Consider the following 16824-nt stretch of genomic DNA (forward strand, 5'->3'; position numbering starts at 1 on the left):
TTAGAAGATAAGATATAATGAAGCAAAAAGATATATAAAGGCAATAACAATTAGTAGTAGTTGAGTATATATGTCACATTAATACGTTTACTCCATATCCTATGTTTTTTTTTACAAGTTTTCTAGTCTTGTTAGAGATTCTTATGTAAGAAATATAGAAATTTTAAAAATTTTATTTTATCTTTTGTATATTAATTTGAGATGAATTTAGATGAGACTATAATCAGTGAACACTATAGCGGAAGCCAACTATTTAAGATTAAATCACCCAACCATAACAACTATTTTAGTACTTATCTATTAAATTTAATTGCTTAATGAATTTCAAAAGAAACTAATTACAAGTTTACAACTAATGAGTACAAAATTTGGATAAGCTTTTCCACCTCTAATGCCATTGGCCATGAGCCATGACTCCCAAGTAGGAGTGTAGGACTAAAGATACAAACAATTCTTAAACCTTAGCACCATTTTTAATTTCTCTTACGACCCGCGATTTTGCTGCTCTCTAACTTGCGCCATGGTAATCTGTACGCACTCGCTGTCACTTTTTATACGTGTCCACTGCATGTCACTCTTAACCCTGACGTGGTCATTTTATAAAATATGTGCGCATATACCCTTCCAGCGCACGTTAGCTTCCTGATTTTTATAATTTTCAATTTCCCACCCGATTTTGTCCTTTTACTCTACGCTTAAAATACTCTCACCTTAACAACTGATTCGTTTTCTTCTCTCTCTGCAGAAGACTAAAATCCATTTGCTAAAGCGGTTTGTCAGCTAGCTTCTTCTCTTTCAATCTTTTGCAGATTTATCAGTTATTTTCTCCAACTTCAAGAAAAAAATAGGACTCTATTCGTCTTTGATTACTTCTGCTGAAGGTTGCTGGTATAATACTTCCATATTTAGAAAATTATATTTATATATATATATGTGCACATGGTTATATGCGTATAATGAAAGTTTTTATTTGTGATATATAAGAACAAGCTAGCAGAATAACTGGGTTTCTCGGTTTTGGTTCATTTTCAGGCACGTACAACAGTTGAAGCAAAAGGTATATACCTGTTGAAGTCGTCACATTAAGTAAAATGTCTTCTCCTTGTTATTCTTCATGATCGGAAAATCAGTTTTCTGATCAAAGTTTGAAGTTGTTGTACGGTCGATCGGATTTTGGAGGTGTCGCTTTCATTCAAGGTGAAAAGTAGTTGAAAAACCAGCAAAAAAAGTTTACAAGAGGGAGAAAGCGTGCGGGTTGAAACTTTTTGAGAGATTTTTGTTCACGTGAGGATTGTGAAAAAATGCCGCATAGAACGACTTACTTCTTTCCAAGGCAATTTCCTGACCGCGGGTTCGATGCATCTGCAAAGTTTGTTAATGATGATCACGAGAAGAAAATCAGTACTGTCGTTGAAGATCAAATTAAATCAGGAAAATCTTCAGATAATGTCACATCGAAACAGCTGACAAGTGATCATGGGAAAGAGACTAATAATAATGCTTCATTTTCCTATGGGCACCGTGATAAGATTCACGGGAAGCAATTGTCCGCTTTTGTGAACTGGCTGGCGGAGAAAAATAAGAAAGGTAAATCAATACAGAATCACGTGAAGATCAAATTGGATGATGTTGATGGCGAAGATGAACATGAACTTTTGCTTCCTGCTCCGCCTGAGGCTGTACCAGTACATGAACTGGTTGATTGCCACGTGGCGGAGGCGGAGCAGAAGCAACGGCAAGGGTCGACATTTGATCGGAAAGTTTCATTGCAGAGGTTATCGAGTAGTGGAAGCAATTTCAGTTGTGTGGGGAAGGGTAATTTTGAGAGACAAACTTCGTTGCAAAGGCTATCGAGTTGGGGAAGTACTAGTTATGCAGGGAGTTTGTTTTCGGGGACGACGTTGGATGGGAACTGGCCGAGTACTGGGGTTAAAGATACGCAGACGGATCAGTCGACGACGAGGGAAGTGGAGGAAGTGGTGGCGGCGGAGGAAGAGGTGGAGAGAGTTGACAGTGAGGATTCGTTGATGCAGAAGTCGAAGGAGAGCTATTACTTGCAGCTCACGCTTGCTAAAAAGCTTGTAGAGCAAGCAATGCTTGCTTCCGGAGAGCCTATGCTTCTGCAAGAATGCAGAAGTACTAAGCGCCTTGGTGGTTCTTCTGATGCTCAAACTGTGTCATATCGTTTATGGGTATATTTCTCCGCTCCTCTCTCTCTCACACACACACACACAAACACTCTATTTTGGGGAAAAAATTGCATGACTGGTAGTTAATCTTATGGAGGGAAACAATTCTATTATTTGTTATACTTTAGCTGTAAGCAGGGGCGGATGCGTTAAAAGAAATTCACTAAATATGTACGAATATTAAATTTGCACTTGAGACCTATGTCTTAGAATCTCGAACTCATAAAGTTCAAATTCTTGATCAACCTCTGCAGGTAAGCATTTGTTATTTGGCATGTTGCCTGTGGATTTCTATCTAATGCGTAAAGTTTGTGAAAATTTCAGGTGAGTGGTTCCTTGTCTTATGCTGACAAAATATCGGATGGGTTTTATAACATATTAGGGATGAATCCGTATCTGTGGGTTATGTGTAATGAGACAGAGGATGGTAGACGAATTCCATCTCTAATGGCACTAAAAGAAATTGAACCCAGTGATACATCAATGGAGGTTGTTCTTATTGATAGGCGTGGGGATTCAAGGCTCAGGGAATTAGAAGATAAAGCTCAAGAAATTTACTTTGCTGCAGAGAATACGTTAGTGTTGGCAGAGAAACTTGGCAAGCTTGTGGCTGTGTATATGGGGTAGGTATCAATTTTCTTCAACGTATGCTCTCCAGACTTGATTTTCTTCTACACGAATTTGAGTTCCTTGATATTTAAGGGGCTCTTTTCCGGTGGAGCAAGGTGATCTTCATCAGCGGTGGAAAGTTGTTAGCAAGAGATTAAAGGATCTGCAGAAGTGCATTGTGCTACCAATCGGCAATTTGTCCTCAGGACTTTGCAGGCACAGAGCTATTTTATTCAAGGTCAGTAAAATACCCCTTTTCCATATGCTCAAAATTTCAATTTTATCCATTATCTCTGAATTGCTTTCCCCCCTTTTCTCCCCTCCTGGTGACTAACAGTCATTTCTATGTTAGTAGCTTTTCGTTGTTCAAATTGATCTATGATCATCTTTGATGGTTAAAAAGAAAGAAAATATAACCTTTGGTAGTACCTTGATTTTTGATATATCTTTTGAGCAATTTGTTTGTTTTTGCCCCAAAAAACCTGTGTGCGTTGCACCTTTGGAGTGCTGCAGTGGGACTTGAGACATAATGTACTTTGATAACTGAATTCATTGTGATGTTTGATGAAGGAACATTTTGATTACGTAGTAGCTATACCTAGGATGTTTTCATATCTTTTGAGCGACATAACAATAAACGATTGGCACTTGCCATGGATAACTAAAGAGCGTTACATAAAAGATCACCAATGGAAGTAGCTCGAGGAGAAACAATAATGGTGATTATGCTTATTCAGTAAAGACCACCCTACCTGAACTTTAGGGCATCAAATTCCTTTTGAAATATCTGCATGCTCTCTACATAATTGTTACGTGGACATGGTGAAATAGAATTCTAAACCGGCTTTTATTAATCGTTCTTGTAATTACTTGATTACTGAAATGAAGCTTTCAGAAAACCGAAATTTAGCTGATGACTATTGTCGTATGCAGAAATTGGCCGATTACGTAGGTTTGCCTTGTAGGATAGCTCGAGGTTGCAAGTATTGTGTTGCAGATCATCGATCTTCTTGTCTGGTGAAAATTGAGGATGATAGAAGATTGTCAAGGTAAAACATCTTATCCACTTCTCCATTTATCCTGAAAAAGGGGCGAAAAAAATCAAACTAGTTATTTCTCCTACCACCAACAAGAATTTTCCCCTTAGTTATCTCCCCTACCACCAACTAGATAATTGCACTGCTTGCCATTTCTTTCACCAGCTTTAATTGTGCTTTCACCCGTATGTTAAGATTAAAGCAGTGTATATAAATTTAGAACCTTTTAGTGCTTTGATTTTCCATTAAATTTCTGTAAAGCCTGACCTTGTTATAAACACTGGTGAGCATTATGTTTATTTTCACTTCATTCTTTTTTGACTAAAGTCTATATTGTATCAGAGAATTTGTGGTTGATCTTGTTGGGGATCCAGGAAATGTGCATGGTCCAGATTCCTCTATCAATGGAGGTGTATTGGCTCCTGTTCCTTCACCACTTCAAGTAGCTCATCTGAAGGAATATCAGCAGCCTTACGTGGATAGTGACATAAGTAATCAGTTACTGCTGTCAAATGACACATTCGGTCCTGCAGAAAATGCTTTGCATTCAGGTGTGCTATTATTTACATACCCTTCTAGCTTTAATTGATGCTCCTATTGTTAGAAAAAAAGGGATCTCACTAGTTTAACATGTTAACCTAATGGTAGAGCTGTAGACGTTTTGAGGAAACTGAATAAAATCCCTATAAATTGAACGGTGGCCTTTGCTTTTGGATACACTGATTTAACATTATTACTTGAAAGAAGATGATGTAAGGGGAATTTACAGCTTGAGATATGACATACGACCAAAGCAAGTCATTGTATTTGAAATTCTTTGGATATTACGATTGTAACTTCTTTTGCCCATAATATATTGGTACTTATATCAGAAAGAATAGATAATTGGTGTTCCAATACAGGTGCCTTTTTATGTTATGTCTGTACTACAATAGTATCCTGCATTGCAGCACAGGGAAAAAGCTTACTTGAAAATTCTCTTCCTGACTATTGAAAGGGCTTGTTCTATGCATTTGCATAAATTGTTAGAATCAGAAGCTAGATGATTTTGAAGTTCAAATTTTTTAGTGTCACCATTGGAGAAAGAGAAATTGTAATTTCTATACTTGCAGACCCCCACATTGAAGGTGATCATATGAGCGAATTTGCTGTCAGTGATAAGCCAAAGTTGCCAAATGATGCACTGTGCCGCTCTTATCAAGCTTTGGAGGTTGAACCATCCGAAGTTCTTGTTACTGCTGAAACAGCGGGAGATGAGTATTCTAGACCAAGAGAAGATAAAATCATTATCAGGCAGACTTACAAGAAGGAGGTTGTGCTATCCAAAAAGTCTCCAATATGCCCTGGCAGACCGCCAAAAGCAACTCTATTAGCTAATATAGATGCAATGGAGGCAGGAGGTAGAACAGGGAAGCGTGAGAACCCGGCTGCAACAAATCCCAGATACTTGAACCTTGAGCCTTCTCTTGCAATGGATTGGCTTGAGATTTCATGGGATGAATTACAGATGAAAGAGCGTGTTGGTGCTGGTGTGTCTTTGTGAATATGTCTAATGATTTTAAATTATTCCTAATTTATGGAACCCTGTTCGACATCAATGTATCTTGATGTACCTCTTCTTCCATGCAGGTTCATTTGGGACAGTACACCGTGCTGAATGGCATGGATCGGTCAGTATTATTTACTTTTGGGTTTGCTGCTAAATTATTCATGCTGTATTGCCTGTAAATCTAAATAAATTGTAATCATGCTGTGTTGCCTGTATTGCATGTCAAAGATGTATAAATGATCTAGGCAACGCAAAGGTGTAAATCACATTGAAGTAAGACTTTAATATAACTTCATGACAATGACACTGTAATTTTCAGATCATTTCTTGATAATGCTATTGGTATTTTGATATTGACAAAAAACGTACTGCATGAGGTAATTGAATTTGCTATTACATTGTGGTTCCTAAAATTGGACATCTCCACTTAAGTTGTGGTTAGCAGCATGTATTAGTTGGAGAAAAAGGATATGCAAATGCATGAAGTTGAAGTTTCATACAATTTCTTTTAAAAGATACTTTGTGGAAATTATGTTTAATTTTTGATATAATGATGCACCTGTTTTAATGTGCTACTAACTACTTCAGGATGTTGCAGTCAAGCTGCTAACTGTCCAGGATTTTCATGACGATCAGTTAAAGGAGTTCCTAAGGGAGGTGAGTGCATAGAATAGTTGGTTGAACTGTTGTATTCTAGCCACCATAAAATTATTTAGGTTTCGAGCCATAGAAGCAACCACTAATGCTTGCGTTAGGGTAGGCTATCTACATCACACCCTTTGTGGTGCGGCCCTCCCCTGGACCTTGCGTGAATGAGAGATGCTTTGTGCACCTGGCTGCCCTTTTATAAAGATAAGCCTACTTTCTGCAGCTGCAGCTGCTCTCTTTCTGCTTTTTCTTGTTTCCCCAGTATAGCAAGGGTAAGACAAAAAGCAGAACGACAGAAAGGAATACTCTACTACTTTTTTTTGTTTAGTTTAATATTGGTAGTAGTCCACCCCAATTATCTTGGAACTGAGGGGTAGTTGTTGTAGTTTAATCTTGGCAATCTGCTCTCTAACGTCAATTTTGTCTGTGTATTGCATTCATATATCTATGTGAATTTCATAAATTTAGTTGATAGATTTTTCCTGTCATTTGATCCTTCTATTCACATTCTTATACTGGTGTTTATTGTTGGATGGTAACTCATGATTCATGTTTTCTGAAGGTTGCAATTATGAAACGTGTTCGTCATCCAAATGTGGTGCTGTTCATGGGAGCTGTTACCAAGCGACCGCATCTATCGATAGTGACTGAATATTTGCCTAGGTAACTTGTGTTTTAGTCACTGCATAATATTCTTACTTTCTAACTTCAAGTATTTGACTGGACTAAATTTTCTGTGTTTTGATTATGATGATAGGGGAAGTCTCTACCGTCTGATACACAGGCCAGCTGCTGGGGAATTGTTGGACCAGAGGAGACGTATCCGTATGGCTTTGGATGTGGTTTGTGCCAATCTCACATTTTATAGTTGCATGCCTTCCATGTTTTTATCTAGAAAGTTTCTTATTCATTTCAAATTCAGGCCAAGGGTATCAATTATTTGCATTGTCTGAACCCACCCGTTGTGCATTGGGATCTGAAATCTCCTAACCTGTTGGTTGATAGAAATTGGAATGTAAAGGTAAAGTGTTGCTGACTTACCTTTGAGTTTTCAAATGAATTTTGCAGTTCTCATAATCTGAAATGTTTCTTCCAGGTTTGTGATTTCGGTCTGTCGAGATTTAAAGCAAACACGTTCATATCATCAAAATCAGTTGCTGGAACTGTAAGTTGCCTTCCAACACGCAACCCCCCCCCCCAAGTCTCATATGTAAGTACTGGTAGTTATGAGCCTCTTGGCTCCATTTACCAATCTTGCAAGCTAAGATCTTAGCACTTAGGAATTGCAAAAACAAGCAAGTTGCGTACTGTGGAGCCTCTGATACAGGCAGCTGCATTCTTGTGCCATGGCGCATTCTAGAGTACAACTATTTCTTTCTATTATCGACGTATTTAGCCAAGTTCAAATGATGGAAACTATGAATACCAAGTTTGTCACGACCCAAAACAGGAGGCCTGTGACCCTCACCTAACAGGCCTAGTGTCTGCCGAGGGAACACTTAAACCTTGGTCCTGTCATAGAAATGCATTAAACATTCTAATTGCAATTTAAGGATTTACAATAGACCCTTGTGGTCCGTCTCCGTACCCCGCACATAGCAGGAGCTTAGTGCACCGGGCTGCCCTTTGCCTATCACATAGTGGGAAAATCGACAAGAGTGTTATATAAGGTCCCAAATGCCCAAAATAAAAATTGGCGTGCAAAGTTTTTCATGGGTGACTTCTCTGTTTGCCCTAAAAAGAATAGTGGACATAGTGCTTTCTCTCCCTCTGTATTTCTCTCTTTTATTTAATGCTGGCAAACTTAAAATATACGAAGAGCATGGAGTTTCAGAGAGCCTCTCGTCTCTAGGTTTGTTGAATAGGCTGTGTCACCACTGATATTGCCTTTAACATTGCCTTCATTGATACTTCAGAGCTTCTTTTTCTGAATAAAAGGAAAAATTGGTTTCATTGCTTTCTATATCTCACGAAGCACTTCGAATACAATTAGTCTGATTGCGGCATCTTGAACTGGATGAACATATCCATCATGGATTGTTACTACTTCCCATGCCCGTACAAAGTCAGCTTTTTGATCAGCATCCTGCAGGTTGATCATTTTCTTCTAAGTCCTATCAGCTCGTAACTCTCTTGCTCTTTATTTCAGCCTGAATGGATGGCCCCGGAATTTCTGCGTGGGGAGCCCTCAAATGAGAAGTCTGATGTCTATAGCTTTGGCGTGATATTATGGGAACTAGTGACCATGGAACAGCCTTGGAATGGACTGGGCCCTGCGCAGGTCTAATTCTTCCCATGCCTCACCCCCCCCCCCCTTTTTCTCCAGCACTCATCCTTGGACTTTTCATCCTCCTGAGGGTGACCTTGACATGTTTGCAAACTTTCAGGTTGTTGGTGCTGTTGCTTTCCAGAACAGGAGGCTCACGATCCCACAGAGCACTTCTCCAATGTTGGCATCTCTTATGGAAGCCTGCTGGAACGAGTAAGTAGACATGTTATTCTAAAGGCCTAAGGAGATCTAGGATAAATCATCAGTTTCCTATCTTTTCCTCTCTAGTATTCAGATTTGTTGTCAATTAGGGTGGCAACTTAAACAAGCCATATTTTAGTAACCTGCCCAAGTTAAACTTGTACATTATGATTTTTTGTTGATTGGACCAAACTGGTCAAAGTGCAACCCAATTCCAACATAAAAATTGGATTGATTGTGTAAATATGGAAGAACTTGGGCTATTAACTTAAGAAATATACATTAGCTTTCATAGTTTTTTTTTTTCAAAAAAAAAAGAAGAGAAAATTGGGTCTGCTGGGGGTTGAGTTATGACCCATTAGTTGACCCAGTTCGACTCAAAAAACATGGGTGGGGTTGGATATGACATATTTATTAATTTAATCTGTTTGACCATCCCAAGTTTGACTTAATCTGCCCATTGATCAAATTGTCAATCATGTTAAAGGACGTATGACTTGTTTTCCCTTAATTTCCCATCTAGTTTGTACACACTTTCTCATAATCTCACATTCCCTCGCAGTGACCCAGCACAACGCCCATCCTTTGCGAGCATTGTGGATACATTAAAGAAACTACTGAAGTCTCCACTACAGTTGATTCAGATGGGAGGAAATGTTAAGAGTTAGATACTCTCCACGTATTTTGGAGAATAAATTCATCATAGTTCCTAGATATATAACTACTTAATACTGACAAAGTTTGCAAAACCTCACTAGGTTTGTGCCCAACAACTGCAAATGTGTTGGTTGTCTTAACTTTTTGAATGATAAACAAGCCTCTGTCCGTTCTAGGTGGGAAAGAGGCATTTCTTAAGTTGTTTTATTGCAGAACCCTGGTCTATGTCAGCCATTATCCTTGCAAATGTGAAATAATTAGAGGCTGTAACTATGTAGTATTCGGGAAGAGTATTCCCGTATAAGTCGAAATTATGTTGTATCCAAGGAAAGCATTCTTGAGAAAAGTTGATGTAGCAAAACTGTAAGCCACTGTAATAATATAGAAGCGATTCAGTTATTTATTGTTCTCTTTGAGCATTGTCTATGTTTTTGTGGACTGCTTAGTGCTTATAATCCATTGATACTTTCGAATGCTCGTCCACTTGAGCTGACACGGTACAAGGTACGACACTAATTCGGTTATCTTGAGCTGACACGGTACAAGGTACGACACTAATTCGGTTATGATCGATTTAGTTGGTTTTAAATTTTTTTAAACACCTCCTACTGTATGAGATCTTCGATTGTAGACATTTCTAAAATCTCATCCCCTTAAGCCACTTCAAGAAATTTCTCATACATCATACTAGATGACCAAAAATGCTAGTGAATTGTGTCACAACTTAGCCAAACATAAGGAGATTTGTGGATACATTAGAAGGGGTCGCGTACGATATTAGAAAACTTGAATGTATTTTGGATAGGAGATCAACGTCTAAGTACAGGATATTCACCTCCTCAAAAGCAAACTTGAATGTATTTTGGATAGGAGATCAACGTCTAAATAACAGTGATATTCACCTCCTCAAAAGCATATCTCTATATTAGAGTACTCTTCGTGATAGTTTGCTTCGTCGCATCAGTTTAATATTATAACGGAAAAGAGCCAAAACTGTCACGACCCATTTTTTGAACAAGTCGGGACCGGCACTCGATCACTAAACATGACCGAGCGAACCATCTCTGATTATCAAATTTATTATAACTCCAAACTTTATATGCAACAAGGCAATACTCTAACCAAATACTTTTGATTAATTTAAACATTTAAATAAATCAACTCCAAAACTTTATTCATAGTAACCAATGAAAAACTGCTAAGTTATTATCAAAAAAAATCTGAATCTTAATCCAATGACTATGTCTATGAAGCCTCTACTGATAAATTGACGCATTGCTCAGGACATGAGATTTCTTGGCTAGTTTTCTAAGTAACAAAGAAATAACTAAATAAAGATGACTCTAAGGAATACTCCACGAACAAAAGCGGAGCTCACCAGTAGCACTAGAAGAGAAGGAAGTCCTAACTCGTAGCCTGCTTGCCTGCAAATCCAGTTCCTACGTTGTACCGCAGACCAACGTAGGTTCCCAAAAGAGAACGTCAGTACCATCCGTTGTACTCAGTGAGTCTCAACAAAAGGGGGCGAAACTTTAATAACATATACATTATGAGCAAAGGTTCTAAATGCATGTAAAACATAAAGCTTATAAGAATAATTCTAAATAATTGCATAATAACAGTTTACGAATATTTTAAAAGAAATTCTTTTCTTTTTCTTTCTTATAAAAAAAATACTTCACTTTATATTTTGGGAGTTCCAACTATCTAGACTTAATTCTGTCTCATTCACCGTGTGATCGGCACGGGTTCGATCCCAACTTGATCGAATAGACCCAATCCACGAGGTGCCACTCGCTTCATGGTTCTCAGCGCTCTTGTATTATACCTTAGCGTGGCTAAGTAAATTCTCAGCAATGAGACCATCGGCTCGTGTGCTCCTACTTTGGCACAAGTAGTTTCAGGAAGTCAACGCCTTGGTCAGGACCCTCGCCCTGGACGATGACCCCTTCTCAGAATAAAGGATACTCCCAAAAATCTTTTCTTTCTAAAACTTCTTCTTGTGACTTTTCAAGTCTAAATCTTTTCTTTATAGAACGTCATGTACATGCCCATGCTGGTATCCTTAAATGTAAAGCATAGCATAAGAATGAATTAAACATATAAAAGTATTTCTAAATATTCTTACTTCGTAAATTTTTAACATGAAAATAGCATATAAGAATAACGCAATAATCTGAAAATTTATGCACATATATCATAATAAATCATCTAAACTTATGCTAGAACAATTCTAAGTTAATAGGTACTCACTCGCTCCAATTAAGTAAATATAAACTCTTTTAAGCAATTCATCAAACACCTTGTATGCATGCTTTTGTGAGTTAAACCACTTTAGTAAAGGGTTGTATCAACTCACCTCAAAACTTTCGAGCCAATACGTAGACCCCAATCCAATTGACATCAGTCAAACAATCGATTCTACAACAACTAGTGCATTTTAATCAATTTTATAGTTTCTCACCTAAACATGAAATTTACTATTGATACAGAGAAAGAAGGAATCTAACTATTCAATTCTTACTTATTACCACTGTAGGATAACTAACAATAGGGAATTTTATATAACTGAATTCAAGAATTAGTGGTTTGTAAAGAACCCTACGATATTCTTTTTGTTGCCTGTGTTTGCTGCGTTTGCTGCATAACAGAACAACGTTCTGTTCCTTGTGCGAATTTCTACTCCTGCTGCTTTCTTTCTTTGGATCTCCTTTATGTCCAAGATTAGGCTTTTAAGGCCTTAAGCCTTTTTTTTACTCCAACAACCCTTTATGGGCTTAGTAATGTCCCTCCCATTTTCTTTTGTTATTTGTTTTTTTTTTCTTTACTTAATTAATAATTAATGATACTCACTTTTAATAATTAAAAATATTAAACTATTAATATTCCCATAATTATATATCCAACTATTTATATAAATAGGGAAGTAACTCAAAAATCAATCATAAGGGTTTAAATCCATAAAGAAGACAAAAAAAGTAATTTTTTTTTGTTGTGCACTCAAGGCAAAATAAAAAAAATTAAATTCTATATTTAGCGAGTCTTGAAATTTATATAAATTTGAGGAGTGTTACAATCTTCCCTCCTTAAAAATATTCGTCCTCGAATGTTGCTAGGGCCTTATTATTAAGCTAACAATCATCCCTTATGTCCTTGAACTTTTGTTAGTTAGGTACCACAATAACTAACAAGAATCTAAAGCACAACAACTTTAGCACAAGTAAATTACTTCAATGAATTAAATATACTACGGCATAAACTAAATTACTACAACAACTAAGTATAATCTAGGAAAGACAGACACACTTGTTAACTTGTATTTAATAAATGAAGTATAAATGTCAAACCAAACTAAGGTTCACATACCTTTTTCCTCAAATAAATATGGATATTTCTTTCTCATATCTTCCTTGACCTTCCACGTAGCCTCTTGTGAATCATGATTATTCCACAAAACTTTTACCGATGCTAAATCTTTTGTTCTCAACTTTCTTACTTGCCTATCGAGAATTTCTATAGGTACCTCTTCATAAGTCAAGCCTTCTTTAATTTCTATGGTATCGGCAGGTATTATATGTGACTCATCATGAATGTACTTTCTAAGCATAGACACATAAAAGACAGGATGAACAAAGGCTAACACAACGGGGAGCGCTAGCTTATAAGCCACGTTTCCTTTCTTTTCTAGAATTTCATGAGGTCCGATAAATCTAAGGCTAAGTTTCCCTTTCTTACCAAACCTCATAACTCCTTTCATTGGTGAAACTTTCAAAAATACCTTGTCACCAACCATAAACTCTAAGTCACGATGCCGCTTGTCAGAATAGGACTTTTGACGACTCTGAGCCGCTTTCAGTATTTCTCTGATTAGCTGGACTTTCTCTAAGGCCTCACAAGCAAACTCTAGACCAATCAATGACACATCTGCTGGTTCAAACCAACCCACTGGAGACCTACATCTTCGCCTATACAGTGCTTCATAATGCTGGCCTGATAGCTGTTGTTGTAAGCAAATTCTATAAGTGGCAAGTGATTATCCCAATTACCTCCAAAATCTAAAACACACGTACGCAACATATCTTCAAGAGTCTGAATGGTCTTTTCTGCCTGACCATCGGTCTGTGGATGGAAAGCGGTGCTCAAATTGACCTTGGTACCTAATCCTTTCTGAAATGCTTGCCAAAAATGCGTTGTGAACTGAGGGCCTCTGTCAGATATGATTGAAATTGGAGTACCATGCAATCAAACTATTTCTTTGATGTACAACTGTGCATACTGCTATGCGGAATCTGTCGTCTTTACTGGTAGAAAATGCACGAACCTTGTCAGTCAGTCTACAATAACCTAAATTGAATCATGCTTACGGTACGTGCGAGGTAGACCTACTACAAAATCCATATTAATCATCTCCCACTTCCACTGTGGTATCTCTATATCTTGAGCTAGGCCACCAGGCCTCTGATGCTCGGCTTTGACTTGCTGGCAATTCAAACATTTATCCACATGATCAGCTACTTGTTTCTTCATGCCTTTCCACCAATACAACATTTTCAAGTCCAGATACATTTTATTAGCACCTGGGTGGATAGAGTACCTCGAACTGTGAGCTTCTTCCATTATGGCTTTCCTAAGACCATCTACATCAGGCACACATAACCGATCATTCAACTTCAAAACTCCGTCACTTCCTAGAGTGAAAGCAGTGATTTCTTTGTTTCTAACTCATTCTTCTAACTTCACTAAGTACGGATCTTCGTCTTGCTTAGTCTTAACATGCGCAACAAGGGAGGATTGCGCTAAGGCATAAGCAGTTATATCTCCTTCTTCGATCTCATCCAATCTAATTCCATCATTTGCTAGTTTTTAATTTCTCGGCCCAAAGATCGCCTTTGTACTGCAAGATGGGCCAAGACATCCATTGACTTGCTACTAAGTGCATCTGCTACCACATTAGCTTTGCCCGGGTGATAAAGGATATTAATGTCATAATCTTTCAATAGCTCGAGCCACCTTCTCTATCTCAAATTTAATTCTTTTTGCTTGAAAAATGTACTGGAGGCTCTTGTGATCTATAAACACTTCAGAATGCTCGCCATAAAGGTAGTGTCGTCATATCTTTAATGCAAACACCACTGCTGCAAGTTCCAAGACGTGTGTGGGATAGTTCTTTTCATGATTCTTCAACTACCTGGAAGCATAAGCTATAAATTTTCCATTTTGAATAAGAACACAACCGAGACCAACTCTAGAAGCATCATAATACACTGTGAACCCACCCGAACCTGTCAGCAAGGTTAATACAGGTGCAGTGGTCAACCTCTTCTTTAACTCTTGAAAACTCTGCTCACAAGCGTCTGACCACTGGAACTTAACTACTTTCTGGGTCAACTTAGTTAATGGAGCTGCAAGTGAAGAAAACCCCTCTACAAACCTTCTATAGTAGCAAGCTAACCCCAAAAAACTTCTGATTTATGTTGGCGTTGTCAGCCTTGGCCAGTTTTTGACTGCTTCTGTCTTCTGAGGGTCTACTTTTATGCCTTCACTAGATACCATGTGGCCTAAGAATGCCACTGACTGCAACCAGAACTCACATTTTGAAAACTTGGCATAAAGCTCATTCTCCTTCAAAGTCTGCAAGGCTATTCTGAGGTGTTCTACATGATCTTCCTTGCTCTTATAGTATACCAAAATATCGTCTATAAACACGATAATAAAGGTATCAAGGAATGGCTTGAAAACTCTGTTCATGAGGTCCATAAATGCAGCTGGAGCATTTGTCAACCCGAAGGACATCATTAGAAATTCATAGTGCTCGTAACGAGTTCTAAAGGCTGTTTTGGATATATCCTTTTTTCTGATTCTCAACTGATGGTACCCTGACCTCAAGTCTATTTTTGAAAAGTATTTTGCACCCTAAAGTTGATCAAATAAATCATCAATTCTTGGCAGTGGGTATTTGTTCTTAATGGTAACTTTATTCAAGTGCCAATATCGACACACATTCTGAGAGACCATCTTTCTTCTTGACAAACAGGACCGGGGCACCCCACCGTGAAACACTCAGTCTAATGAAGCCCTTTTCAAGAAGGTCTTTCAACTGTTCTCTCAACTCATTAAGTTCTGCTGGAGCTATCCTATAAGGAGGTATAGATATGGGTTGAGTGCCTGGCATGAAATCAATGCCAAAATCTATGATTCTTTTGGGAGGAATTCCGCGAAGGTCATCTGGGAAAACTTCTGGAAATTCTCTAACAACTGGCACAGACTGAAAAGCTGGTGGTTCTGATTCTGGATTAATGATGTGAGCCAAATAGGCGAGACACCCCTTACCAATCATTCGTTGTGCCTTAAGGTAAGAAATAAACTTACCTACAAGCGATGCTGAACTACCCTTCCACTCTAAGACTTCTTCATTTTGAAATTGGAACTTGACTATCTTGGCATGACAATCTAACATGGCATAGCAGGAAGATAACCAATCCATACCCATGATCATATCGAAATCCACCATTTCTAACTCTATGAGATCGGCTTTGGTGTTGCGACCTTGGACTGAAACTATACTACCTCTATAGACTCTTGTGACTTTCACTGACTCGCCAACTAGAGTAGATACTAGGAATGACTCCCTATATTGTTCAGGTTCTAGTCCGAGGTTAATTGCAAAGTATGGAGTCACATTGAAAATATTGAACCTGGATCCATTATGGCATAAGCATTATGTGAGCAGACTAAAAGTATACCTGTAATAACTTCTGCAGATGCCTCTGCACTCTGACGGTCAAGTGTAGCAAATAAACGGGGTTGTCCCCTTCCCTGGGTAACTCGATCTGCACCTCTGTCTGCCCCATACCCGGTCTGATTATGAGAACCACGAGCCTGAGGTGGTGCAACTGCAGTTGCTGAGGAACTAGAAGGACGAGTTGATCCACCACTGAAATTACGTCGCAACTTTGGGCAGTTGGCCTTTATATGACCAGTGTCTCTACAATGATAGCAACCATGAAACCTGAGTTTGCACTGACGTGGATGTTGCCGCTTACATGTTCCATAAAGACCTTGTTGGTGTGAATGTTGCTCAGCCTGACTCTGGCTATGTGAGGATGATGTCCTAAAATTCTGATTCTGGTGAGACTGATTTCCATAACTCTGAGTACGTCTGAGGGAAGACCCACCACCTGACTGATGACTGGACTGAGCTGGTGCTAATGACTCCTTGTTAGAGGAATCCCTTCCACCTCTGCTGGATGTACCATTAACCCTGCCCGTTGTCTAGGCTTTCTTGTTATGCTCTTTTTCTTCTCTCCTTAGTTATCTATCTTTTTCTAAGTGCTTGGAAAATCCCACAACAGAGGAGAAGGCTTTCATCCCTACTGCTGCAGCTGATGTCGTATCCTTAATATGGTAAGCTAAACCGCCAACAAACCTGCGAATCTTTGCTTTTTCAGTCTTAACCATGTGAGGAGCATGCTTAGCTAACCTTATGAATTCCATGTAGTACTCTTGCACACTTTTGTTCCCTTACTTGAGCTGTTCGAACTTTGTAGCCTTAGCTTCCCTATCCTCTTCTGGGATAAAGTTAGTCATGAAGGCCTCTTCAAATTCTTCCCAAGTAGGCGGACCATCATCTTTATCTCTTTCCTTTTCCCACATCTCAAACCAAGC

The 16824-nt window shown here is 38.5% G+C and overlaps 3 protein-coding genes across 5 annotated transcripts; 1 reads left to right on the plus strand and 2 right to left on the minus strand.

Annotated features, from left to right (window-relative positions):
* The first annotated feature begins 673 nt into the window (after window positions 1–673).
* Window positions 674–9568, plus strand: LOC104223709 (serine/threonine-protein kinase CTR1). 3 transcript variants are annotated; one of them, XM_009775183.2, is made up of 16 exons: window positions 674–771; window positions 1033–2192; window positions 2514–2812; window positions 2892–3036; window positions 3732–3847; window positions 4178–4386; window positions 4948–5364; window positions 5465–5505; window positions 5973–6041; window positions 6595–6695; window positions 6790–6874; window positions 6955–7053; window positions 7129–7197; window positions 8182–8313; window positions 8420–8514; window positions 9065–9568. In XM_009775183.2, the coding sequence occupies exons 2-16, from the start codon at window positions 1302–1304 to the stop codon at window positions 9168–9170; spliced, it is 2874 nt and encodes a 957-aa protein (XP_009773485.1). In that variant the 5' UTR covers window positions 674–771; window positions 1033–1301; the 3' UTR covers window positions 9171–9568. The 3 variants fall into 3 exon arrangements, with proteins under 3 accessions (XP_009773485.1, XP_009773483.1, XP_009773484.1); XM_009775181.2 differs by having other exon boundaries at window positions 679–888; XM_009775182.2 differs by having other exon boundaries at window positions 679–881.
* A 2949-nt stretch (window positions 9569–12517) lies between these two features.
* Window positions 12518–13725, minus strand: LOC138890254 (uncharacterized). The gene is made up of 2 exons (XM_070173625.1): window positions 13546–13725; window positions 12518–13156 (listed from the first exon to the last, which is right to left on the minus strand). The coding sequence occupies exons 1-2, from the start codon at window positions 13723–13725 to the stop codon at window positions 12518–12520; spliced, it is 819 nt and encodes a 272-aa protein (XP_070029726.1).
* Window positions 13726–15133: 1408 nt separating this feature from the next.
* LOC138890255 (uncharacterized) lies at window positions 15134–15670 on the minus strand. Its single transcript, XM_070173626.1, has one exon. The coding sequence runs from the start codon at window positions 15668–15670 to the stop codon at window positions 15134–15136; it is 537 nt and encodes a 178-aa protein (XP_070029727.1).
* Window positions 15671–16824: the final 1154 nt, after the last annotated feature.

The sequence above is a fragment of the Nicotiana sylvestris genome, chromosome 4 (genome assembly GCF_000393655.2).
Source record: "Nicotiana sylvestris chromosome 4, ASM39365v2, whole genome shotgun sequence".
NCBI lineage: Eukaryota > Viridiplantae > Streptophyta > Magnoliopsida > Solanales > Solanaceae > Nicotiana > Nicotiana sylvestris.